At 43.8% G+C, this 26,219-nt stretch overlaps 1 protein-coding gene across 1 annotated transcript; it reads right to left on the reverse strand.

Moving 5' to 3' along the window:
* Nucleotides 1-3,515: 3,515 nt before the first annotated feature.
* Nucleotides 3,516-18,408, reverse strand: LOC101517260 (zinc finger protein 420-like). The gene is made up of 4 exons (XM_058656500.1): nucleotides 18,356-18,408; nucleotides 7,669-7,795; nucleotides 7,051-7,137; nucleotides 3,516-6,186 (listed from the first exon to the last, which is right to left on the reverse strand). Exons 1-4 carry the CDS (start codon nucleotides 18,389-18,391, stop codon nucleotides 3,794-3,796), a joined length of 2,643 nt encoding a protein of 880 aa, XP_058512483.1. The 5' UTR covers nucleotides 18,392-18,408; the 3' UTR covers nucleotides 3,516-3,793.
* Between the last annotated feature and the right edge of the window lie 7,811 nt (nucleotides 18,409-26,219).

Raw genomic sequence — 26,219 nt, forward strand, 5'->3', positions numbered from 1 at the left:
ACAGGACTGCACTTGCACTGAGCTGGGAGTGAACTCTTTTCTGACTCAGTGAACTGCAACAATGTGGCATCTACAGGTTCCACCAAGACAGGTCCAGTAGCTCTCAGACCTGAAGGCCAGCAGATCAAGAACTCTAGTAGTGGCAAGTCAGATGCCATCTCTTACAGTGTGGCAAAGAATTTAAGACTGCAGGTAACAAGAGTGAACTGCACATGAGCTGAGCTTGGCGAGAAGTCACTGAGCTCACTGGTCCCACAGGAAAATAATATCAACTGCAGCATCATTTGAGTCAAAATAGGTCCATGTGGCTCTAAGACCTAATGGCCAACAGGATCTGACAAGATCAGCACTACCAACAACCTAGCTATATAGGACACCTGGTGTCTCCAAAATCCTTGGATCTGCCACAACCAGAAGTGGAAGAAAGGCTGTACACACAATGGTGCACACTCAGCATGGTATCACAGGAGGTGGAGACTGATGAGCCAGGAGCTGGGGTTAGGGAGACCAAGGTGGAAATCTAACATAAGAACCCAGACCTGGAACTCACTAGAGGGAGTGGCACAACTGACTGCAAACAACCATTTGCCAACTGCAATAAGTAAAATATAACTGTAGACGCATTGGTGACAGCTTAAAAACCTACCCGAAGGAGAAGAATCTGCTAGCCAGAAGTTCAATGACCGAGAGCAAAAGAAGAGACAAAGACACAATGAATATTACTGAAGACTCCCTTGCAAAGGAGCAAAAGCTTTTGCCAACCTCAAAGGCATTATTTTTTTTAAAGATTTATTCATTTTATTACAGCCAGATAAACACGGAGGAGGAGAGACAGAGAGGAAGATCTTCTGTCCGATGATTCACTCCCCAAGTGACCCGCAACAGGCCGATGCGAGCCAATCCAAAGCCGGGAACCTGGAACCTCCTCCAGGTCTCCCACGCGGGTGCAGTGTCCCAATGCATTGGGCCATCCTCAACTGCTTTCCCAGGCCACAAGCAGGGAGCTGGAGAAGTGGAGCTGTTGGGATTAGAACCGGCGCCCATATGGGATCCCGGGGCTTCCAAGGCGAGGACTTTAGCTGCTAGGCCACACCGCCGGGCCCAAAGGCATTCTTTTAAATGAGGAAGACATTGAGAAAATGGGGCATACAAAAGTCAAAACACTTGTTATAAAACCTCTTATCAACAAAGAGAAGCACCTAAAGCAGGCTTTCAAGGGATATGTTGTATTGGAAATGAATCAAGTGAAAGCTGATATATCAGAAATGAAGAATACAGTGGAGCAAATTAAAAGTACAGTGGAGAGTCTCTAAAAATAGAATGAAGGAGGCAGAAGAATCTCAAAATTAGAAGACATTTCCTGTCACCAGGGGGAAACAAACAAAAAGCTGGAAGCAGAGCTGGATCAGGAAAAAAAAATATTCAAGAATTGAAAGACACGGCCCGGCGGCGTGGCCTAGCAACTGAAATCCTCGCCTTGAATCCGCCGGAATCCAATATGGGTGCCAGTTCTAATCCCAACAGCTCCACTTCCCATCCAGCTCCCTGCTTGTGGCCTGGGAAAGCAGTTGAGGACGGCCCAATGCATTGGGACACTGCACCCGAGTGGGAGACCCGGAAGAGGTTCCAGGTTCCCGGCTTTGGATCAGCGCGCATCGGCCTGTTGCGGCTCACTTGGGGAGTGAATCAATGGACGGAAGATCTTCCTCTCTGTCTCTCCTCCTCTCTGTATATCTGACTTTGTAATAAAAATAAATCTTTTAAAAAAAAGGAATTGAAAGACACTATTAAAAGGCCAAATATAACAGTTATGGGAGTCCCAGAAGGTGCAGAAAGAATAGCTGGGTTTACAAATATACTTAATACGGAAAATTTCCCTAATCTAGACAAAGAATTGAGAAACAACATCCAGGAGGGGCACAGAACTCTGAATAGTCTTGACCAAAACCAATCTTCACCAAGACACCTGATAATCAAGGTCTCTTCAGTCAAACATAAGAAAAAGATCCTTAAATGTGCATATGAAACAAATCAAATGACATAAAGGATTGCCAATTAAACTCACAGCAGATCTCTTACAGGAAACTCTACAGGCCAGAAGAGACTGGAGTGACATATTCCAGATTCTAAAAGGAAAAAATCATCAGGCCAGGATAATGTACCCAGCAAACCTTTCTTTTGTCTTTGAAAATGAAATAAAATTCTTCCACAATCAAGAAGTTAAAATAATATGCCTCTTTCAAACCTGCCCTACACAGGATTTAGCAACTAGGCTGTTGTACGATATATCTGAGGGGTCACTTCTTGAACTTCATGTAAGTAACATTATAAAAAGGTCTAAAAGCAAACATAGGGAAAAAAAACATGGGACATTTAGAGGGAAAGTGGGAAACAGGAAAGGAGCATAATTATATCTTCATGACTACATTTATGAAAAAATGAGTCAATAGTTTTTGAATGAGTGTGCATATTTACCAATCATTTTCCTAAAAGGTAAACACCAAATTATGAAGAGTAATACTCACATGAAACTTGATGCACATTCTGATCAATTTACATGAGACATTTTCCAAATGATCTGATTTTCAAATAATGTTACAGTAAATAAGCAATTATGATTTAATAGAAATAGGAAAGATATTCCCATAAACCATACATTATTTTTGTCGAGATTTTTCTAGTTCCATTTTTATTACAAAGGCAAAGTTAGAGCGCACACACACACACACACACACACATTCTCTTCTTGATTTACTACCACCAGAGCTGAGCTGTAATGAAGTCAGAAGCCAGGAACCTCTGTTGGGTCTCCCTTATGGGTGCAAAGATTCAAGGCTGAGGGCCATCCTCTGCTGCTTTTCCAGGCCTTAAGTAGCGAGCCACATTACAAATGGAAGAGCTGGGGCAGACTAGCCCCTGTATGGGATCCTGGCAATTGAAGGGTGAGAATTAAGCAATTAAGCCGCTGCTTCAGGAACAGGATGGTATCCAGAGGGTAGCACATCCCAGTTGGTGATCATGCATGAAATCTTTTCAGGTTGCTGTAGCTGCTTCACAAATTCCAGTGGCCATTACTACATATTGGGAGTCTGCTGCCAGACAATTCTTGTTTCTGGGATATGCTCCCTATGTTACCTTAGGGGAGGTGGTAGGCAGTGCTGATGTTTCCTCAGATGGCAGCATCCAGTTATCCACAAACAAGCCTTCATGCGCACATCCCTCAGGTTTTGTTGCCTCAAGCCAACTCCATACACCTAGGTCAGACACTGTGGTGGGAAACTCACATGTTCTTGTTCTTGTTAAGAACAAAGTGGCAGCAATAGTACTGCAGGCAACCTGGGGCACATCAGGGAAGCTTATTTGGATACTAGAGTACTCTGACAGTTCTATGCATCCAGGGCCAGCATATGCCACCACAGCCAGTGCCTGTCTTTTGGGGACAGGTGTCCAGGTACAAGCATATGTCATTACACCTGCCTTCACAGAAAATATCAGATATCAATTAATTGATGTTTAATGAAATGACTTATAATAAAGCGGGTTTCCACATACTTTATATACTTGGGATTTCTGTACTGTGAATTATCAGATATTTGCTTATGTGTGGCTGCTGCTAAAATACTTTTCTACACTGTACATTTATAAAGCTTCTACCTTGTGTGAATTCTCTCATGTCTAATGAAACATGGCTTATCAAAAAAGAATTTCAACACTCTTTACTAGTTCTTCCCCTGTGTGAATTTTGATGTTCCATAAGAGATGACATGTAAAGATTTTTCCACATTCTTTACATTTAAAAGGTTTCTCCCATGTGAATTTTCTGGTGCCTAATGAGAGATGAGTTATCATAAAAGGCTTTTCCACATTGTTCACATTCATGAGATTTCTTACCGCTGTGAATTCTCTGATGTCTGCTTAGGTGTGATAACCGGCCAAATGCTGCTCCACACTGTTTACATTCATAAGGTTTCTCTCCTGTGTGAATCCTTTCATGTATCATTACGTGTGCAAGGTGGCCAAAAGCTTTCCCACACTTTGTACACTCATATGGTCTCATCCCTGTGTGAATTGCCTCATGTCTACGGAGACTTGACTTATCACGAAAGGTTTTTCCACATTCTTCACATTTAAAAGGTTTCTCCCCTGTGTGAATCCTCTGATGTCTAATGAGAAACGATTTTCTGTAAAAGGCTTTTCCACAGTCTTTACATTGAAAAGGTTTCTCTCCTGTGTGAATTCTCAGATGTACAGTGAGATATGACTTATCATAAAATGCCTTTCCACACTCTGTACATTTAAATGGTTTCTCCCCTGTGTGAATCATCAGATGTTTGGTTACTGCTGACTGCCGACAAAATGCCTTTCCACACTCTGTACATTTAAATGGTTTCTCCCCTGTGTGAATCATCAGATGTTTGGTTAGTGCTGACTCCCGACAAAATGCTCTTCCACACTCTGTACATTTAAAAGGTTTCTCCCTTGTGTGAATCATCAAATGCTTGTTTAGTTGTGACTGCTGGCAAAATGTTTTTCCACATTCTATGCATTTAAAAAGTTTCTCCCTTGTGTGAATTCTCTGATGTGCAATGAGAGATGACTTAGTAGGAAAGCCATTTCCACACTGTTTACATTTAAAAAGCTTCTCACCTGTGTGAATTCTCTGATGTTTAATGAGATACAAATTATCATAAAAGCCTTTTCCACACTCTTTACATTGAAAGGACTTCTTACGTGTGTGAATTCTCAGATGTTTGGTTAGTGTTGATTGGTGTGAAAATGCTTTTCCACACTCTTTACATTTGAAAGGTTTCTCCCCTGTGTGAATTCTCTGATGTGCAATGAGAGATGATTTATAACAAACGCCTTTTCCACACTGTTTACATTGAAAAGGTTTATTCCCTGTGTGAATTCCCTGATGTTTTATGAGATGTGACTTATCATAAAAGGCTTTTCCACACTCTTCACATTCATGAGATTTTTTGCCTGTATGAATCCTCTGATGTTTAATGAGAGATGACTTGCCATAAAAGGATTTGCCACATTTCTCACATCCATGGGATCTCTTCCTTGTGTGAATAATCATATGTTTGCTTAGTAGTAACTGATGGGAAAATGCTTTTCTGCACTTGTTACACTCGAAAGGTTTTTCCTTTGCGTGGATTCTCTGATGTATGATGAGAGATGACCTATCATAAAAGGCCTTTCCACATTCTTCACATTTAAAAGGTTTCACCCCTGTGTGAATTTTCTGATGTTTAATGAGAGCCGATTTTCTATAAAAGGCATTTCCACACTCCTTACATTTAAATGGTTTCTCCCCTGTGTGAATTCTCAGATGTGTAACGAAGTAGGACTTATCAGAAAAGGCTTTTCCACACTCTTTACATACATGGCATTTCTCCCCTGTGTGAATTCTCTGATGTTTGGTTAGGTTTGATTGCTGGCAAAATGCTCTTCCACACTCCGTACATTTAAATGGTTTCTCCCCTTTGTGAATTCTCTGATGTGTAACGAGAGATGAATTAGTAGGAAAGGGTTTTCCACAGTCTTTACATTTAAAAGGTATCTCCACACCATGAATTCTCTGATGCTTAATGAGAGATGATTTACCATAAAAGGCTTTTCCACACTCTTTGCATTCATAGGATTTCTCCCCTGTGTGAATTCTCAGATGTTTGTTTAGTGTTGCTTGCTGCGAAAATGCTTTTCCGCATTCTTTGCATTTGAAAGGTTTCTCCCCTGTGTGAATTCTCTGATGTGCACTGAGAACTGACTTGTAACCGAAGACTTTTCCGCACTCTCCACATTCATGAGATTTCTTTCCTCTGTGAATTATCCGATGTTTGCTTAAGTGTGATGGCTGGCAAAACGCTATGACACACTCTTTACATTCATAAGGTTTCTCCCCTGTGTGAATTCTTTGATGTGTGATTAGATCTGAGTGATGACAAAAAACTTTTGCACACTTTGTACACTCATTTGGTCTCATTCCTGTGTGATTTCCCTGATACATACTGAAAAATAACTTGTCACAAAAGGCTTTCCCACAGTCTTTACATTCATAAAGTTTCACATCTGTGTGAACTCTCTTCTGTAAATTTAAACTTGACTTGGTGATTACAACTTTCCTTAAATTTATTTCTTGACTTTTCTGATTTCCAACTAGTTCACTCTTTCTATGGGCATCTGAATGAGAATAAAAAAAAATGTATATCGATGAATAACATCTAAGTATTTCTTCTGAAACGTTCACGTACAGCTAATGAAGTTTTTTGATTCTCTAGATGGACCAGATTTTAACAGATAAACAAAGTTGTTCACTTCTGAACATCACAATAAGTATTTTTCTGACTATTCAGTAATATTTTTAGTTACTTATAATTTTGTATTTACATGGAGGGGGGTGGAACAGGGCAGATAAATGGGTACAGAAAGTGAAATCAATGCCTGAGATGCTTTGTATATCCTTACAGTTTGAGTTTTCTCTACTGCTCTTCCAGTATAACTTCCACCTAATAGATCTTTGGAGTCAGATAATGCTTCATGCATCAAAACTCAGCATGTTGATCCATTTTTTCAAAATCACATTAGCCTAATTATACTGCTGAAAGCATTTGAAGAATAACTTTGGGGCCTAGTGTGATAACCTAGTGGCTAAATTCTCACCTTGTATGCACCTGGATCCCATATTGACGCCAGTTCATATCCTGGCCACTCCACTTCCCGACCAGCTTTCTGCTCATTGTCTAGAAAGCAATGGAAGGTGGCCAAGTCCCTGGGACTTGGCACCCGAGTGGGAGACCCTGAAAAAGTTTCTGGCTCCTGGCTTTGGAACAAGTAAGTTCCAGCCACTGTGGCTACTTGGGAGTGAACCAGCAGATGAAAGATCTTGCTCTATGTCCCTCCTCTCTGTGAGTCTATATTCCCAATTATATATATCCCCTTTAACGGGGAGTATAGAATGCCTGTGTCTGATGCGTGCCATTTAGCTGTTCTTAGGTATAAGACCTAAAATGTGTCAGCTTTTCTGCCCAGCATGAGCTGACTTACCTGAAACTTGCTTGTTTACAGGTTTTTCCACTGTCCATGGCATTGCTGCATGTCCCAAGGTCACATCAGGCTTGCTAATGTAGTATCCTAGTAATGGGAAATAATGTTAGACATTGTGAAATCAATAACTTTGGGACTTATTTTTTTTAAAGATTTATTTATTTTTATTACAAAGTCAGATATGCAGAGAGGAGGAGAGACAGAGAGGAAGATCCTCCGTCCGATGATTCACTCCCCAAGTGAGCTGCAACGGCCAGTACTGCGCTGATACAGAGCCGGGACCCAGGAACCTCTTCTGGGTCTCCCACGTGGGTGCAGGGTCCCAAAGCTTTGGGCCTTCTCGACTGCTTTCCCAGGCCACAAACAGGAAGCTGGGTGGGAAGTGGAACTGCCAAGATTAGAACTGGTGCCCATATGGGATCCCGAGGTGTTCAAGGACAAAATATTGGTCCCAGGATCTGTGCCACAGAAAGCCTGGTATGAACCATTTCCTAGAGTATAAAGACATTCTTTATACCCTCAAACACTTTCTTTCAAGCACTAGATTGTAGAAACTGTTCTTTCTTTTGTCAACTAAGAAGAAAGTATTCTGCTTGTGCATGGCAGAATTTCACTCACCCAAGGAAAGCAGATTGCTATAGGTCTCAAGCATCACATCCCTGTACAAGGTCCTCTGAGCATTGTCCATGATCTTCCATTCCTCCTGGGTAAACTCAATAACCAGATCTTCAAACGACACCAACACCTACAACAGAACATTTCTCCTCAGCTCTGGATCACTAAACAGATGGGGCACATCCTTCCGTATGTATTTATTTCACATCTTCTATAGATGCAGCTAACTTTGCACTATTTAAGGCAACACAGGGCAAAAATCAGAATCAAAGTATCTTGTGCTGTATCCATTTTCCAACACAAAAACTACAATAGACTTTACCTTATTATTCCATAACTGATCTTTTTCTCCAATGATTCTGAAATGAGTTCGCTGTATAATCTGCAGACACAAGTATAAACACAAGACCTAAACAACATGCTAGATGAGATGAGGAAGAGACATGCTTCATACTGATCAGAATTATTTTTAATGATCATAATAATGAAAGAATTATTTAATAACTAAGACTATTTGACTAAACCTACTAAGGTGTTTCTAAAATCTGATTAATATAATACAATTCAATTTTCTTGAACTTACATAAATATTTCCACACTTAATTAAAATGAAATATGTATCTCATAAGTGTTTATTTTCTTTTTTTAAAATGCACTTATTCATTTCTGCTTTCTTTTGTTTACTTTTCATGCAATAGCTTTCAAATTAAACTACTACTTTAATATTAGAAAATGAACTACAAACTTATTTGGGGGACAAACTAGTTTGATTCAAAAATATTATCTTCTTGTCACAAGTAGTTGCCTCTCAGTAATAAGCTGCCAATTGGTTGGCAAATGGTTACTTGTAACCCATCAAGTTGCTTCTGTATATATTCATAAAACATTTTTTGGTTAGCACTTTAAATGCTCTTTCTCTAACTCAAAATAACTAAACAAATCGTACATTTTACAAATGCTAAGTATAAAAAGTTGAATTCAATAGTATATTTGTTAGCAAAGAATATACTCTTCAACAAATAGGGAAGTAACTGAAACACTAATACAAAAAATAAAAAACATGTAGGTGTGGGAGTAACATTCTGGGATTGGATTATTGTGCACGGCCTTTGTTTATACTCTTGAGGAAGAGTAGGGTTTGTCCTTTGTTATTATTTCCTACCCTCCATGTGTCAATCTCTATCAGTTGCAGTATCAAGCCTTATACTCTGAAATGAAGTTAAAGTATGCTATTACAAAAACTACAACAGCTAAAAAGGAGGTAGGTTAGCAAATACAGGCAGGAGACAAAGTAGAAGTAGGAAGTATCACTGAACTAAAGTATTTGCTACATGTGAAATTTGTTCACTTTCTACTACTACTACTACACACACACACGTATTTGTATATGCCAGATAAAGAGACAATTCATCAGAACAGATTATACATCTGAATGACATATCACTGTTGATGTATCTGATAACAAAGCCTCAAACCACCTCAAAGAAAGCACACACAAATAAACAATTTTTTTTAAGATTTATTCATTTTATTACAAAGTCAGATATACAGAGAGGAGGAGAGACAGAGAGGAAGATCTTCCGTCCGATGATTCACTCCCCAAGTGAGCCGCAACGGGCCAATGCACGCCGATCCGAAGCTGGGAACCTGGAACCTGTTCCGGGTCTCCCACTCGGGTGCAGTGTCCCAATGCATTGGGCCGTCCTCAACTGCTTTCCCAGGCCACAAGCAGGGAGCTGGATGGGAAGTGGAGCTGTTGGGATTAGAACCGGCGCCCATATGGGATCCGGGGGCTTTCAAGGCGAGGACTTTAGCTGCTAGGCCACGCCGCCGGGCCCACAAATAAACAATTTTAGAAAGTCAAAAGTTTTAAATAAATTTGTACTCACTTTACAGTAATAGAGAAAGTCAACTGATAAAAAAAAAATCAGTCAATCATAAACATAAAAGGGCCCGTAGGGATACCATACTGGTTAAAGTCCTCAGCTTGCACGCCTGGGATCCCATATGGACACCAGTTCTAATCCCAGCAGCTCCACTTACCATCCAGCTCCCGGCTTGTAGCCTGGGAAATCAGTTGAGGATGGCCCAAAGCTTTGGGTCCCTGCCTGGGAGACCCTGAATAAGCTCCTAGCTCCTGTCTTCAGATTGGCTCAGCTCCGGCTATTGTGGCCGCTTCAGGAGTGAACCATCAGATGGAAGATCTTCCTCTCTGTCTCTCCTCCTCTCTGTATATCTGACTTTCTAATAAAATGTTTAAAAAATAAAAGACAAAATGTATACACCACTCTAGAACCATGACAACACAATAATGTTCCAAATATGGTGCTAACATGCCAGATAGGCAGTTCATATCTTGACTGCTCCATTTCTTATCCAGCTCACTGCTTATGGTCTGGGAAAGCAGCAGAGGATGGTTGAAGTCTTTGAAACACTGCATTCTTGTGGGAAATCTGGAAGAAACTCCTGACTGCTAGCTTTGGATCAGCTCAGCTCTGGACATTGCAGCAAAAAGTTAAATTGGGCTGGCATGTTAGAATAATGAAAAAAAAAATCCACTCCTGGCATTACAAGCATCTAATATGGGCATTGGTTCATGTCCAACTACTCCATTTGGTACCAGCTGCATGCTAAAGGCTGGAAAAAGCAGCAGAGAATGGCCCAAGTGCTTGACCTCTGCTACAATATGGGAGACCTGTATAAACTCCTGATGCCTGTATTCAGGCTGGCCCAGCCACAGCCATTATAGCTATCAGGGGAGTGTACCAGGGGTTAGAAGGACACTTTTCTTCCTTTTTCTTTTCTTTTTTAAAGATTTATTTGCTCTTATGGAAAAGTAGATACACAGAGAGACGGAGATACAGAGAGAAAGCACTTCTGTCCAGTGGTTCACTCCCCAAGCAGCCACAATAACCAAAACTAATCTGAAGCCAGGAACCAGGAGCTTCTTCCAGGTTTCCCACATGGGTGCTAAGTTCCAAGGCTTTGGGCCATCTTTGAGTGCTTTCCCAGCTACAGTCAGGAAACTGGATGAGAAGTGGAGCAGTCAGGGTCAGGACAAGCACCCATATGGGATCCTGGCACACGCAAGGTGAAGACTTTAGCCACTAGGTTACCACACTGGGCCCAGAAGGATGCTTTCTACCCACCTTTCTGTAACACTAACTTTAATGTAAATAAATAAATGTTTGGGCCAAGTGTCGTGGCCTAGAAGCTAAACTCCTCACCCTGAAAGCACCAGGATCCCACATGGACACCTGTTCTAATCACAGGGGCCCCACTTCCCATTCTGCTCCCAGCTTGTGGCCTGGGAAAGCAGTTGAGGATGGCCCAAGGCCTTGGGAGACACAGAGGAGACTCTTGGCTCCTGGCTTCAGCTTAACCCAGAGCTGGCTTTTGTGGTCACTTGGGGAGTAAATCATCAGACGGATGGAAGATCTTCCTCTCTCTCTCTCCTCCTCTGTGTATATCTCACTTTGCAATAAAAAATAAATCTTTAAAATAAATAAGTAAGGGCCCGGCGGCGTGGCCTAGCAGCTGAAATCCTCACCTTCAACGCCCCGGGATCCCATATGGGCGCTGGTTCTAGTCCCAACAGCTCCACTTCCCATCCAGCTCCCTGCTTGTGGCCTGGGAAAGCAGTCAAGGACGGCCCAAAGCTTTGGGACACTGCACCCGTGTGGGAGACCCGGAAGAGGTTCCTGGTTCCTGGCTCTGTATTGGCGTCCACCGGCCCGTTGCGGCTCACTTGGGGAGTGAATCATCGGACGGAGGATCTTCCTCTCTGTCTCTCCTCCTCTCTGTATATCTGACTTTGTAATAAAAGAAATAAATCTTAAAAAAAAATAAAATAAGTAAATGTTTGAAAAATTTTTAAAAGAAACATGAAAGCTACAAGATCTATAAACAACAACAACAGCAAAAGATTAAAATCACTAGGTAGTCTCCCTGATCACTTGAAACTGTCATAAGTCATTTTTTTAAGATTTTTTTTTTTTTTACTGGACAGTCAGACATACAGAGAGAGAAGGAGAAACAGAGGAAAATCTTCCATCCATGGGCAACAGCTGGAGCTGAGCAAATCTGAAGCCAGGAGCCCAGAGCCTCTTCTGTCTCCAACAGGAGTGCAGGGTCCCAAAGCCTTGGGCTGTCCTCAACTGCTTTCTCAGGCCACAAGCAGGGGACTAGATTGGAAGTGGAGCTTCTTGGATTAGAATTGGTGCCCATATGGGATCCTGGCGCATTCAAGGCTAGGACTATAGCTACTAGGCTATTGTGCCAGGTCCCAGAAATCATTTTTTAAAAGAAATTTAGAAGAATTTAATATAAATGATTAATATTTTAAATACTCTTGTGAGAAAAAAATCACAAGAAAATTAGAAAATACGTTATGCAAATTATACCATAACAAAATAGACATGTGATTCTCTTCTATTCCCACATTTGTGTTATAATCTAAAGCACATTCCATGTGTGCTAGTTTGAGTGACTTGCTTAGAAAATTGTTTTTAGCAGAGGTGAAAACTAAAAAAGTCATCAGATTCAAAAGATAGTACAGTTAATGAACATCCCAAATTAAACTGTTTATCAGTTTAAAAATATATCGTGCTTGTTGTATGTTACAATACAGAATATGATTATCAATTTACAATGTTAAGACTAAATAATGACAAAAACTACAACATGGGCAACAAAAGGAAACATTGAGAAAAACTCTAAAATTTAGAAATTTTATAGAGTGAAACTCTTAAAAGGAAAGCAATATGATGTGTAAAAGTATGGAAATCATTTTGCATATGAGATCATATGTTAGGAATATATCAGATGTAAGAAAATTCTACAACACAAGTAATAAAAAATAGATTCCAAACGGACGAAGAACTATACACATTTCTACAATGCATAAAAAATCAAATCACAAATGCGCACAAGATTTTCAACATTACTTATCCCTAGGTGAATGCAAATGACAACCATAACAACATGTCATTTCATATTCACTGCAATGTCCTTTAGAAAAAATGTTCAAAAAGTTAGAGAAACTAAAATTGGGCATTTCTGGTGTAAGAGTGATGAAATATAAATATGGAAAGCAGTAATCAAGGACTGCATATACTGTAACGTCACAAAGCTTAGCTCCAGCAGAGCACATCACTTGGAAGAAGAAGAGAACATTGAAGGGTTTCCATAATCTGCCTCTGTTCATTCTAAAGCTTGTCAGTATGTGGAGCCTGCTCTGGTGGCATGGTACCTGAGCTTCCACCCACATTGCCAGCATTCCTCATGGGTGTGCTTTGTGTCCTGCTGTTCCACTTGATGGGTTCAAGTCCTTGGGCCCCAGCACACATGTGAGAGACCTGGAAGAAGTTCTTGGCTCCTAGCTTTGCATATGCTCAGCTCTGCCAACTGTAGTCATTTTTATTATTATTATTTAATTTTTATAATCTTACTTAGTTGATTGGGGTACAAAGGGTCAAGGGCAAAAGAAAAGTGGGTAAGACCTTGTTTCCACACTAATATCATCATTTTTTCATCCTGTATCTGGGGTCAGTGCAGAAACAACGGGAGAAGCCCCACCCAGCCTCCCGACCGTGCCAAATCCCAATGTGGGTATGCTCTGAGGGTCCTGCTCAAGCAGTTTTGACAGTTCAACAGTTCTGAATTGCTGCCAATCTCACTGTTCACGATTAAATCTATTCAGAATCCACTGGCTGACATAGTCTTTTCATGGTTGGCATTCTGAGATCAGCAGTTCAGTTGGAGGGATCTCCAAAGAAACTTAGAGGTGATCCCAGACCCGATTATTGCGTTGTGCTTGCCAATACAGAGTCCAGCACTGTCCGTCGCCCCAGTCAGCTTATGCACATGCTGGTGGTTGCAATTGCTGGGTCAGTTCTGTTTTCACCCGTGTTTCACGCAAACCAATGGGTGTTGCAGTCCAGCCTGATCCTGTCCACTTCATACTCGGCCCTCGCGCAAACTAGTGGGAGCTGCAGCCTAGTTGGGGTGATTCCCCATAATCCCCACCAGGCCTGCCCCCTACCCTGGTTCCCATGGTGCCAGTATGTACCGCAGACTTGTTCAGTCTGTCCCACACCCCATTCAGCTCTCATACAGGCCAATGGGCATTGAAACTTAGTTCAACGCAACCAACCCTACTATCCAGCCCACACACATACAGGCGGGTGCCTTTCTGTCTAGTCACCCATGCCCCTGTCCTGGTTTTCATGCTTTCCAATGGGAGTGGTAACCCAAAAGGGAGGTGCCCACTATTTCCCTACTAGGCCATTCCCACTCCCAGGTGCACTCTTCAGGTGGTTCTGGAGTTTAACTTGACAGATTTAGCCACCAGTGCCAGCCTCTGCCAGCTGATGCTGCAACAAAACCCACTCAACCCTCACCCACTCTAATTTTTGCTTGCACCAGTCAGAACAGTCAGCCCAGCCTGGCTTTTGATCTAGCTCACATGAGGCCCACAGGTGTTGTAGCCCTGCCTGATCTGGTCTGCCCCCATCTCAACTCATGCTCTCCCATGTAATTGTCCAGCAGGGGAACCCACATTCCAGCAACCGGCTTTGCCCCCTCCCTGGTTCTCACGTGTGCTGTTTGGCCTCTGCAATCACATCTGGTACAGCTCACCTCACCTTGGCATTCCATAATGTGCACTGGTTTGTGTCACGACCGAGCCTGGCCCAACCCACACTCTGTTATGGTACTTGGATTCACCAGCAGGTGATGTGAACTGGTTCAGCCTGATCTGCCCCCTACCTATGCCAAATGTATGCTGGTGGGCATCTTTCTCTTTGCTCCCTATCGTGGTTCTTGTGCTCAACTGCAGAGACTGTGTCCCAACAGAGCAGTTTCCCAAACTCCTCCATCAGAACCTCCGCCTATGTCTGCTGGCCTTCAATCCATTTCTGTTCTTACTGTTGGATGTTTCAGCCCAGCCAAGGCTCATCTATACCCAGACACTGCTCACACATGGCTCAGCAGGGGGAGAGACCCAGCCTAGTCCGTCCTACATCTACCCAGATTCTCCAGAGCACCAGATGGTGCTAGCATCTAGACTGGTTAGGTGCACCCAGCTCCAGTTCACACTTGTGCCAAGAGAGATTGCAGCCATATGCAGACCAGAATGCAGCCCCCACTCTGGCCCCTGCACTCTCCTGTGGGAACCCCAACCCAGCAAGGGTGTACTCACAGCTCTCCAACCGAGCCTATTCCCAGCCCTAGATTACACGCATGCCAGTGGTTACTCTGATCCAGTTGGCTTAGCCCCTCACCCATCTCAGCCTTTTGCTTAATGCTGTGGCCTAGTATCCCTGGCTCATCCAGACCAGTCATTGTAAGAACCTAGTTCAGAATGACCTGTGTTTCATCCTGTGTTCTTTGTGAGTTGAGGTGGCCCAGTTGCAGCTTGGCCCACCCCACATCCTATTTTAGGATGCCCTTGACCTGCCTTGACCTGCACAGACTGTTGTCAGTTCCTTTATCTCTAAGTGATGGCAGGTTCCATAGTCACACTTAGCTCAGCCCATCCCCACCCCAGCTCGTGATCTAACCTGCAGGACTTACACTTCCACAGGTTGGGCCCACACTTCCCCCACAGAATCTACCCCCGGACCTGGTTCTCTCACATGCTGGTTAGTATCTTGACCCTGCCAAGTGTGACCAGTCCACTGTTCCACCACCCAGTCAGGTACTGGTACCTAGCCCTGCCAGACATGCCCCCAGCCATCACTTTCATGTGAACGGGTGTGGGGCAGTCAGTGATGCTTTATGCTAACAGCCCATCTCAGGATTCCCTTTTGGGCTGGTGTTCAGTCTAGCCAAAATAGATCTTATGGACTCTCCCCTCTAAACCACCAGGTCTCAGTCCCCACAATTGCCAGAAAGTTCCGTGACCCCGTTGCTGGGAATCACCCAGAATTCATCCCTCACCTACACTCACACTGGCCTTATCCATGGGTGTCCCTAGGCAGCAATTACGTATCCTAAAAACCCCAGAGTTCTCTGCTAGGCCACTGGGAGGCAGAGCCCAAAGCCTAGGACTTGGTCACTGCGTTTTGGCAGTGACTTTAGCCTGAGTCCCCAGCATCGGGTCCTGCCTGGCTAGGGCACCTCCCTATAGCCACCACACTGCAGGGAGCTGCTTTTGCCCCAACCCCAAGGCCCAAACCTCTCCCAACCTCCTCCAGCCACAAGATGTTAGCGACAGGGCAGGGCCAGGGCCTTAATCCAGTTTCCCTCATGATGTACTTACGCTGAGGGAATAGATCCCTTGAGCCTGAAGAAAGCCTAGGACTCGGTCTCTGCCTTTCAGCTGTGACTTTCCATTGTAGCCATTTGGACAATCAACCAGCAGATGGAACATTTATCTCTCTCCTCTTTTTCTAACTCTACTTTTCAAATTATAAAAGAACATGCAACACAGGATTTGCACTAAAGTTCAGCAGGTAAAGCCACTGGGATCCAATATGAGCATCGGTTCATGTCCTGGATCCTCAACTTCTGACTCGGCTTCCTGCTAAAGGGCCTACAAAGGCAGTGGAGTATGCCCCAAACACTTGTGTCCCTACACCTACATGGGAGACCTGGATGAAACTCCTGGCTCATCGTATCAGAATGTCTTACTCCTCAAATGGCAATTTGGGGACTGAATCAGCAAGGCTCTGCCTTTCAAATTAATGAGCAAATCTCTAAAAAAAATAAACCTACATGTAGAGCTGGTATAGTGGCACAGCATAACAAGCTACCACCTGCTTCAATATAATCCCACTCTCTGCTGATTGGAAAACAGTGGAAGATGGCCCAGGATCTGGATGGGACACTTCTATGGGAGACCAACACAAACACTTGGTTCCTCTCTTTCACTTGGTCCAGCCCTGTTGGGGCCAACATTGGACTGCTGTGACCATTTGGAGAATGAACCAGCAGATGGTAAGCACATTCCTTTTCGTTCTGTCACTTAACCTTTATAGTCAATGAATGACAGAATGGATGAATAAAATAACTTTTTTAAAACTAAAAAGGAATGTGTTCCAAAACAGCTGAATAGTAAGTACCCTATAGCCATTTTAAGGTGTATAGAAGACGGTTATATATAAACTTAAATTGAAATGTCAATGAAGTAGTCACAAGATGTGGCTAAGAACCTGCATTTTTTTTGTTTGTTTGTTTGTTTTGTTTTTTTAGATTTTATTATTATTGGAAAGCCGGATATACAGAGAGGAGGAGAGACAGAGAGGAAGATCTTCCATCCGATGTTTCACTCCCCAAGTGAGCCGCAACGGGCCGGTGCGCGCCGATCCTAAGCCGGGAACCAGGAACCTCTTCCAGGTCTCCCACATGGGTGCAGGGTCCCAAAGCTTTGGGCCGTCAACTGCTTTCCCAGGCCACAAGCAGGGAGCTGGATGGGAAGTGGAGCTGCCGGGATTAGAACCGGCGTCCATATGGGATCCCAGGGCGTTCAAGGCGAGGACTTTAGCCGCTAGGCCACGCCGCCGGGCCCGAACCTGCATTTTTTAACATACTGGTTACTCAATACAGTGTCAATTAACTCCATAATGATATCAATTGTTATTGATGTTATGTTGGGGCTTTTAATTGGTCGGGATGATACTCTGCCAGCACAGCCTTCAGATCTGCCAGTACAGCTTTCAGACCAAAGATGGTTTCCACAACAAACCGTTGAATGTATCTGGACAATAAGATGCTGGACTCTATGCTGGGTATATGCCCGCAATGAAAGAATCTTGACTGGATTTGAACTGTAATATTGCAACAAGGTGGAGGAATCCACCATGGGGGGAGGGTACTTGGAGGGGTTGGGGAATCCCAGAGCCTATGAAACTGTGTCACAAAATGAAATGTAATCAATAAAAAAAAAGAATGTGTTCTCCACACATTCCTGTCACAGCTCATGAGTGTAATATAGCATCCCACATGCTATTAGGAAACACACTATTTCAGGATTTCAAAACCTTAGTTTTTTCTTTTAGCACTAGGTAACTCTTTAAAAAAAATTTTTTTTTTTTTAATTTTTATCGGAAAATCAGACATACAGAGAGGAGGAGAGACAGGCAGGAAGATCTGCTATTCACTGATTCACTTCCCAAGTGGCCGCAATGGCTGGAGCTGAGCCGATCCAAAGCCAGGAACCAGGAGCTTCTTCTGGGTCTTCCATGTGGATGCAGGGTCCCCAGGTTTTGTTTGGGCCATCCTCAACTGCTTTCCCAGGCCATTAGCGGGGGGCTTAGCTGGATGAGAAGCAGAGCCGCCAAGACATGAACCAGCACCTACATGGGATTCGGTGCCTGCAAAGCTAGGACTTTAGACACTAGGCTACCACGCCAGGCCCTAGGTAACTCATCACTCCAAAATGTTGAGTGTCTATTTCCAGGTCTGTACTAAATCACTTTGCTTATATCATAAGACCAAGAAAGACCATTTCAGATTTGATATCACAGAAGAATTAACAAGTTTTTAAGTTCCAATTTTAATCATGTAAAAAAGGCTTGGCTAAGGCACTGGAAAGCCTGGAGAGAAGGTTTCGATTAGGTTTGAGAGTTCAAATGTCTTAGTCATGACAATTTTGCTTATTATATACCTGTTTTTCCATTTGAATTAAAACACCCACAGAAAATTTCTAAAATACAATGTGAAACAAGCTGGGAAATAAAGAACTTACTGTCTGCGTGTTCATTTCCTCTAGCCTTTGAAACATGGAGTAGACTTCAAGGTTATACCTGAAGGAAAAACAGAACGAGAGTTATGAGAGGACTGGGCTTGCTTATTCCTACTCACCATTATACTGGCAATATCATGATAGATATGGATACAGGATATCAGCTGCATTGGCTGGAGAAACAAATCAGCATCACTGGATAGGAATAGGATTTTACAGATGACCAGGCCAGGAAGACCTCCTTGAGACTGCACGATCAATTCAAAGTAGAAAGGCAGAGAAGCAAGAGACAGAGAAAGATCCTCCATGTGCTAGCTAAGTGTTGAGAGCAAGTCTCTGGGTGGGTGGAACTCCAAGGTGGATGTTAGCCCACAGACCTTGGACAGATTTCCTCATCTTTGGAGCCAGTAACCTAGGAACATGCTCAACATGGAGGACCCTGAAATGACATCAGGTGTCTGTCTCCCATCTCCGGGTATTTATGCAGTTGAGAATCTGGGTGTGACTTCCCCATATATAGGAAGAAGAAAATGGAAAACAATATTCTCATTCACTTTCCCCTATCCCTCAATCCTTACCACCAGAACCAGTGCTCCACATGGGCATGCATCCTTCTCAACTACTTAAGTGTTATCAAAAATAAAATTAAAACAAAACATATAATAAGCAAACAAGGAAACACAAAAACATGAAAAAGAAGCAGCTCCAGGTCTTTGCCTATGGCCTGGCCCAGCTCTGCCCACTGCAGATACTGAGGAGTAAACCAGTGCCTTGAACATCTCTTTTTATCTTTAGCTCTAACTGCCTTTCAGATATACAAATCGTAAAATGAAAGGAAGTAAGATTTTTGTCCATACCCATAAACCCATACCCATTGCCCTTTGAAACCAGGTTTTCCTTCTTCTTTCACAAACTAACTAACTACATTTGTCCCCTCTCCCTTTTCTTAATATACTTAATTTACATAATAGAGAAGGATATGCACCCATATGGAGCACTGATTAGGGTGCGGAGGGGTGAGGAATGGGGGATACTGGATGAGACAACTGTTTCCAATTTTTCCCTTCCTGTATCTGGAGGAAGGGAGCAGTGAAGAGAGAGAGCATCCTAACCGCATCAGTACCAGGAACGGAGGACAACCACCTGATGCCATCCAAGATCCCTGACGTCCAGCGTATTTTGAAGAGACTGCTTATTAGAGTTGATAGTTCTGAGGTGTTGTTGATTACATTCTTTCTAACTGGAGGAAATCCTTCCAAGGTCAATTTGGTGACACAGTCCACCAGTCTCCACTCACCCAGACTCATTGTGAAAGCTTGGCCAGGAGAGTTGTCCAATTTGTTCTGCCATTGATGGTACTAGATGTTCTCTGCAGGCTTCAGTGATTTTTAATTTCCCCCATGTGTATCCGAGTAAACCGTTCACAGGTTTCACAGTTGTGACACATGCACTCCACAATCAGACCACAGATCCTATGGTTTTCCCTGTGGTTGGAGTTTTCAGGGGAGCAGGATCCCCAAAGATATCTCATCTAAAGTGAATCCAGACTTGACTCCTGTGTGCCAGCCAGTGTTAGGTCTGGCTCAGTCCATCACCCACATCAGTACACGCACTCCAGTGGTGGCAGTTGCTGGGTCAGTTTGCTCCCACGCCCCACCTCAAATGCAAACCAATGGATGCTGTTGCCTAGTCCAACCCTACCCACTGCACACTCGGCCCTTACACACATCAGTGGGAACTGCAGCCCAGTAGGACTCCCAAAATCTCATCTGGCCCAACGTCAGGCTTGGGTCCTGCACATGCCAGTAAGCGCAGCAGACTGGTACAATCAGTCCCTCAATCCTTCTTGGTCTCATAGACAACAGTGGTGCTGCAGCCTAGCTAAGCCTGACCAACCCCACTATTGAGCCCACATTTATGCTAGTGGATGCTACCACCTATCTAGCCTAGCTCACCTCAGCTCTGGTCTAACACTCACTGGTGGGAGCTACAGCCCATCAGAGGAGTGCACAGTTTCCCTAGTAGACCCACTTCCAGCCCCAAATCTTGCACTTTCCAGGTGGCTCTGCAGTCTACATGACAGGACTTAACCCCAGTCCTGGCACTTGCCAGCTAATGCTGTGGTAAAGGTCAAGCAGCCTGCACTTCTGGCTCATGCATGTACCAGAGGATATGATCCCTTAGCCCAGGCTGCCTTTTCACCTAATACAGCTCACATGCAGGCTAATGAGTCCTGAGGCCTGGCCCAGACTGGTCTGCCCCGAGTCCTAGCTCATGCTCACTCATCAGCAGAAAGGCTCAACAAGGTTAGTCCTCACAGACCCCATATCAGGGTCTCCCCACCAATCAGATTGTTATGTGTGCTTGTGGGTGCTGTAGTGCAGTCTGGCATGGCTTGTCTCACCTTGGCATTCGCCAGTGGGTACGACAGCCTGGTTTGCCACAGACTGCCCCTAGTTGCAGTTCTTACTGGCAGATATTGTAGCCTAGTCAGTCCATTAGACCACCAGTCTAAGTGCTAATGTGAACCAGCTGGATTTCAGCTCTACCTGGCCTGCTTTGCACCCCATCCTGGTTCTTATATTTGACAATAGGTCATATGAACTGGCCCAGCCTGGCTCTCCCCAAGACCTGACCCACACTTACGTTGGAGGGTGCTGTAGCCTGGTGTGGTCTGGGCTGCTCCCTACCTTTGTTCTTGTTCTCACCTGCAGAGACTGCATCCTGACAGAGGAGTTTCCCAAGATCCTCCGTCTAGTCACCTCCCAGTAGTTCTTGTGTACACCAATGCATTCTTGATCCAGCCTGACTTGGTCCACTTTCTCTTCCAGCAGGTATGGTAAACTTGCCAGACCAGTTAACACCCATTGTGGCTCTTACTATTGGGTGCTACAGCCCAAACCTGCCTACCCCACCTCCAGACCCAGCTCTCACATGATTCAGTGGGTGCCAAGACCTAGTCCAGTCTGGCATACCCCAAATTCATTCCACATCTATGCCAAGGGATACCACAGCCATGTCCAGCCCAGATAACCCCCCCTATCAGTTTTTGTGCTTACCAGTAGGAACCACAAACCAGCCAGGTACACCATTAGCTCCTTACCAGGCCCACTCCCATCCACAGATTTTGAGTATACCCATAGTTGCTCTAACCCAGACCAATATATAACCCATCCTGTGGCTTGGTCTTTATTATCAGATGTTGCAGTTGGGCCTGGCCCAGCCCATCCACAAGCCCAATTCTCACTGCTGAGTTCTAGCACTTAGCCCAGCCCAGTTCACCATTCCAAGATGTGATGCAAACCACTACATAAGAAAGCCTTGGGCCCAGCGCCATGGCCTAGTGGCTAAAGTCCTTGCCCTGAATTCACTGGGATCCCATATGGACGCCGGTTCTAATCCTGGCTGCCCCACTTTCCATGCAGCTCCCTGCCTGTGGCCTGGGAAAGCAGTTGAGGATGGCCCAAAGCCTTGGGATCCTGCACCCACGTGGGAGAGCCAGAAGAGGTTCCAGGTTCCTGGCTTCAGATTGGCACAGCTCTGACCATTGCTGCTACTTGGGGAGTGAACCAGCGAACAGAGGATCTTCCTCTCTGTCTCTCCTCTTCTATGTATATCTTATTTTGCAATAAAAGTAAAATAAAACAAAAAGAAAAACAATGAAGAAATGAACAGAAAGTATATTAAGCAATACTGAATATAAAGGAAACATTGATTTTTGAAAAGAAAAACAAAGTGAACAATCCTTTAGCTGGATTAAGGAAAAGTAGACTTGAGTAAATCAAATTAAAAAAAAAACAACATGTTACAATTGATGTCACAGTGGTTTGTACCGCAGCTGATGGCGCCAGCATCTCATGTGGGTGCCACTTTGAGTTCTAGCTGCTCCATGTTAATGAAATCCGGAAAAGCAGGGGATACCCCAAGTGCTCGAGTCCCTGTACTCATGTGTGAGACTTGGAATGGATACTGACTGCTGGCTCTTGCCTGCCCGATCCTTGGCCATACTGCTCACTTGTGAACAAGCAGATGGAACATCTCTCTAATTCCCTCTTTCTCTGAAACTCTGCCTTTCAAAGAATAAAGAAACTCAATAGATCATGCTAGGCTATCAATGCTAACTATAAACTAACAAATTGAAAGAAATGGTTAATTCTGGATACTTACGGAACCACCAAACTGAATCATAAAGACATTCAAAACATGACATGATCAACGGCTAGTAACAACACTGAATCAAGAACAAAAACTCTTCGGCTGCCAGTCTGTGTCCCAGCAACCCCACTTCCATTCCAGTTCCCTACATGTGATGGGCCAAAGTCTTAGGACCCTATATCCACATGGGAAACCCAGAAAAGGTTCCGAACACCTGGCTTTGGATCGGCGCAGCTCCGGACATTGTGGCCACTTGGTGAATCAACGGACAGAAGATCTTCCTCTCTGTCTCTACTCCTCTCTGTATGTCTGTACCAGCAATGTTGGAGCACACTTAAATAACAGACTGATGGAACTCTAACTAGTTATGCAGGACTATACTATTGTAGCAATATGGGAAAAATCAGTAGGGGGGGAGGGAATTTGAGGGCGGGGAGATCCCAGAGCCTACATAATTGTACCATAAAATTCAAAATAAATTTTAAAAATAAAAGAATTAAAAAAAAAAAAACCTCTTCAAGAAAAAGGTCAGTACCAGATGACTTCACTACTAAATTCTACCAAATTGACAACGGCTTTAGAATTATTTGATAAGTCTGAAAGAGTGAAAGCTCTTCCAACCTTATCCTGAGGCCAATGATGACTACAGGCTGATCATGTAGATTAAAACAGTTGGAAGATCTTAATCTATGCCCGACCCTACATATAATTTATTTATTTTTAAAGACATTTTTTTCACTTTTTCAAATTTATTTATTTTTATTAGAAAGGCAGATATACAGAGAGGAGGAGAGACAGAGAGGAAGATCTTCCATCCAATGGTTCACTTCCCAAGTGGCCGCAAAAACTGGAGCTGAACCAATCCGAAGCCAGGAGCCAGGAGCCTCTTTTGGGTCTCCCACACGAGTGCAGGGTCCCAAAACTTTGGGCCATCCTTGACTGCATTCCCAGGCCACAGGCAGGGAGCTGGATGGGAAGGGGACTGCCGGGGGATACAAACTGGCGCCCATATGGAATCCTGGTGTGCTCAAGGCAAGGACTTTAACCACTGTGCTATTGCACCAGGCCCTGTTGTTGTTTTAAAGTGTTACAATTTTTTCTTCATTTTAAAAAATTTATTTATTTTTATTGGAATGTCAGATTTACAGAGAGAAGGAGAGACAGAAAGACCTTCCATCCCCTGGTTCTCTCCCCAAAAGGCCACAACATCCGAAGCTGAGCTGATCCAAAGCCAAAAGCCAGGAGCTTCTTCCTGGTCTGCCGTGCAGGTGCAGTGGCGCAAGGCTTTGGGTCTTCCTCAACTGGTTTTCCCAGGCCACAAGCAGGGAGCTAGATGGCAATTGGAGTTGCCGGGATTAGAACCGGCGGCCATATGGGATCCTGGTGCGTTCAAGGCAAGGACCGTAACCATTATGCTATCACACCAGTCCCTATTTCATTCTTTTTAATGGCAGAGTCATTTCCCATGGAGTAGATAATGAATTGGCTTTAGTACCCTGCTTAACCAGCAAAACTTGACATACTTGAAATGTTGAAAATTAATTATGTCCATAGAATAACACCACAGCAGCAAATCTGTTAAATTTGAAGTGAAAATTACTTGCTAAAATCAATAAAAATGTTCATATTTTTCTTTAAAGCTATATGAATTTTGTGGTAGTGGAAAAATGGCAATATTGATGTAAAAATAACTTATTTGACAATCCTTTTTTTACATTACATAGGCAACAAAAGAAAAATGAAGAGGCAGTACATAAAACTTAAACCCTTTGTGTATCAAATGACATTCTAAATAAGGTGAAAATAAAGCCAATTTCATGGGTGAAATATGTGCAAATGATTTGATACAAAATTAATATTGAGAATCTGTGAAATATAAGAAAATTCTATAACTTGAAAGCAAGACAGATTAAAAAACAAGGTTTAGGGATCAGCATGATGGCTCAACTGGCTAATCTTCTACATATCCCATATGGGCGACAGTTCATGTTCTGGCTGCTTCCAATCCAGCTCCCTGCTTATGCTGCGGGAAAGCAGTAGAGGATGGCTTGGGACTCTGCACCCATGTACGAGACCCAGAAGAAACTCCTGGCTACTGACTTCGGACCAGATAACCTCCAGCCATTGCACCATTTGGGGAATGAAGCAGCAGATGGAAACTCTTTCTATCTGTATCTCCTCTCTGTAAATCTGCCTTTCCAATAAAAATAAATAAAATCTGAAAAAAAAGAAGGGGAAGATAAATATAATTGTGTAGAATCCAGCGTTGTGTCACAGTAGGTCAAATTGCAGCTTCACTTTGTCAGCTAACCTATGAAGTGACATTCTTAATTAATTTATTAGTATTATTATCATTTTATGATGCAGTTCCATAGGCCTTGGGATTTCTCTCACCCTCACCCAAAATTCCCTCCCCTACCCCTGAGTTCCTCTATATTATTACTATAGTATAGTTCTTCATCAACAGTCATATGTCCATCATTGCGGGCATGGACAATGGCAGAAAGTCCAGCATCCTATTGTCAACATTGCACAGTTACTATACATCCCCTTAAATGAAAAGCCAGAATACAAAATTAACAACAGGAAGAAAAATAGAAATTTACAATGCCATGAAGTTCTCCAGAGGTTTTGATAGTTCAACAGTCCTGAATTATTGTTGATCCCACCACTCCAATTGCGATGAAATCTCTCTAGAATCCACTGACGGACAGTCCACCTTAGTCTCCATTTGCCCAGGTATTCACTGCCAACACAATCAACACTGGGGTAGTTGATCGATTTGTTCTGTCCTCCATCCTCTGCCATGGTACCAGGTGCCCTCTGCAGGCTCCAATGTATTGCCATATCCTCCATGTGCATTTATATATGCTGTCCACTGCTCCATCGGAACCACTGAGGAGGCCCAGCTCTGACATGGTCAGACCATGGAACCTGCACTTCTCTCCATGGTTAGGGTTCTGAGTCCAGCGGTTCAGTTGGAAGGGAATCATCAAAGAAATTTCATCTGAGGTGATCCCAGACCCGATTCTTTTGTGTGTATGCCAATACAGGATCCTGCACAGTCCGTCACCCAAATCAGCCTAAGCACACACTGGTAGTTGCAATTGCTGAATCAGTTCTGTCTCCAGCGCCATGTTTTACGCAATCCAGTATGTGCTGGAGTCCAGCCTGATCCTGTCCTCCCAATGAACCAGTGGGAGCTGCAGCCTAGTCGGAGCAACCCACAATAACCCCCACCAGGCCTGCCCCTGTGCTTGCCAGCATGAACAGCTGACTGGTCCCGGCTGTCCCATATCCCATTTGGTTCTCTTACACATCAATGGGCACTGAAACCCAGTTCCTCTCAACCAGTCCCACTATCCTCCAGTCCACACTGGTATCAGTGGGTGCCACCATCTGTCTAGACATGCCAGCACCTGTCAGAAGTTGTCCCCTGTGCCAGCATCTGCCAGCTGATGCTGTGGCAAAGCCCAACCCACCTACACCCACTCTGGCTTACGCATGTACCAGAAGGTACAGTCAGCCCAGCCTGGCTTTTTCCTGTTCCAGCTCACATGTCCCATCCCAGCTCTCATGCTCACAAGTGGGAGTAGTGGCCCAGAAGGGGGGCCTCAAAGCCCCCCGACCAGGTTCGTCCCCACCACCTCCTGAATTTCACATGTGCTTGTTGGGGGTTTAGACCCAGTCTGGAACAGCCTGACCCACCTCG

This window comes from Ochotona princeps, chromosome 29 (assembly GCF_030435755.1).
Source record: "Ochotona princeps isolate mOchPri1 chromosome 29, mOchPri1.hap1, whole genome shotgun sequence".
Lineage (NCBI taxonomy): Eukaryota > Metazoa > Chordata > Mammalia > Lagomorpha > Ochotonidae > Ochotona > Ochotona princeps.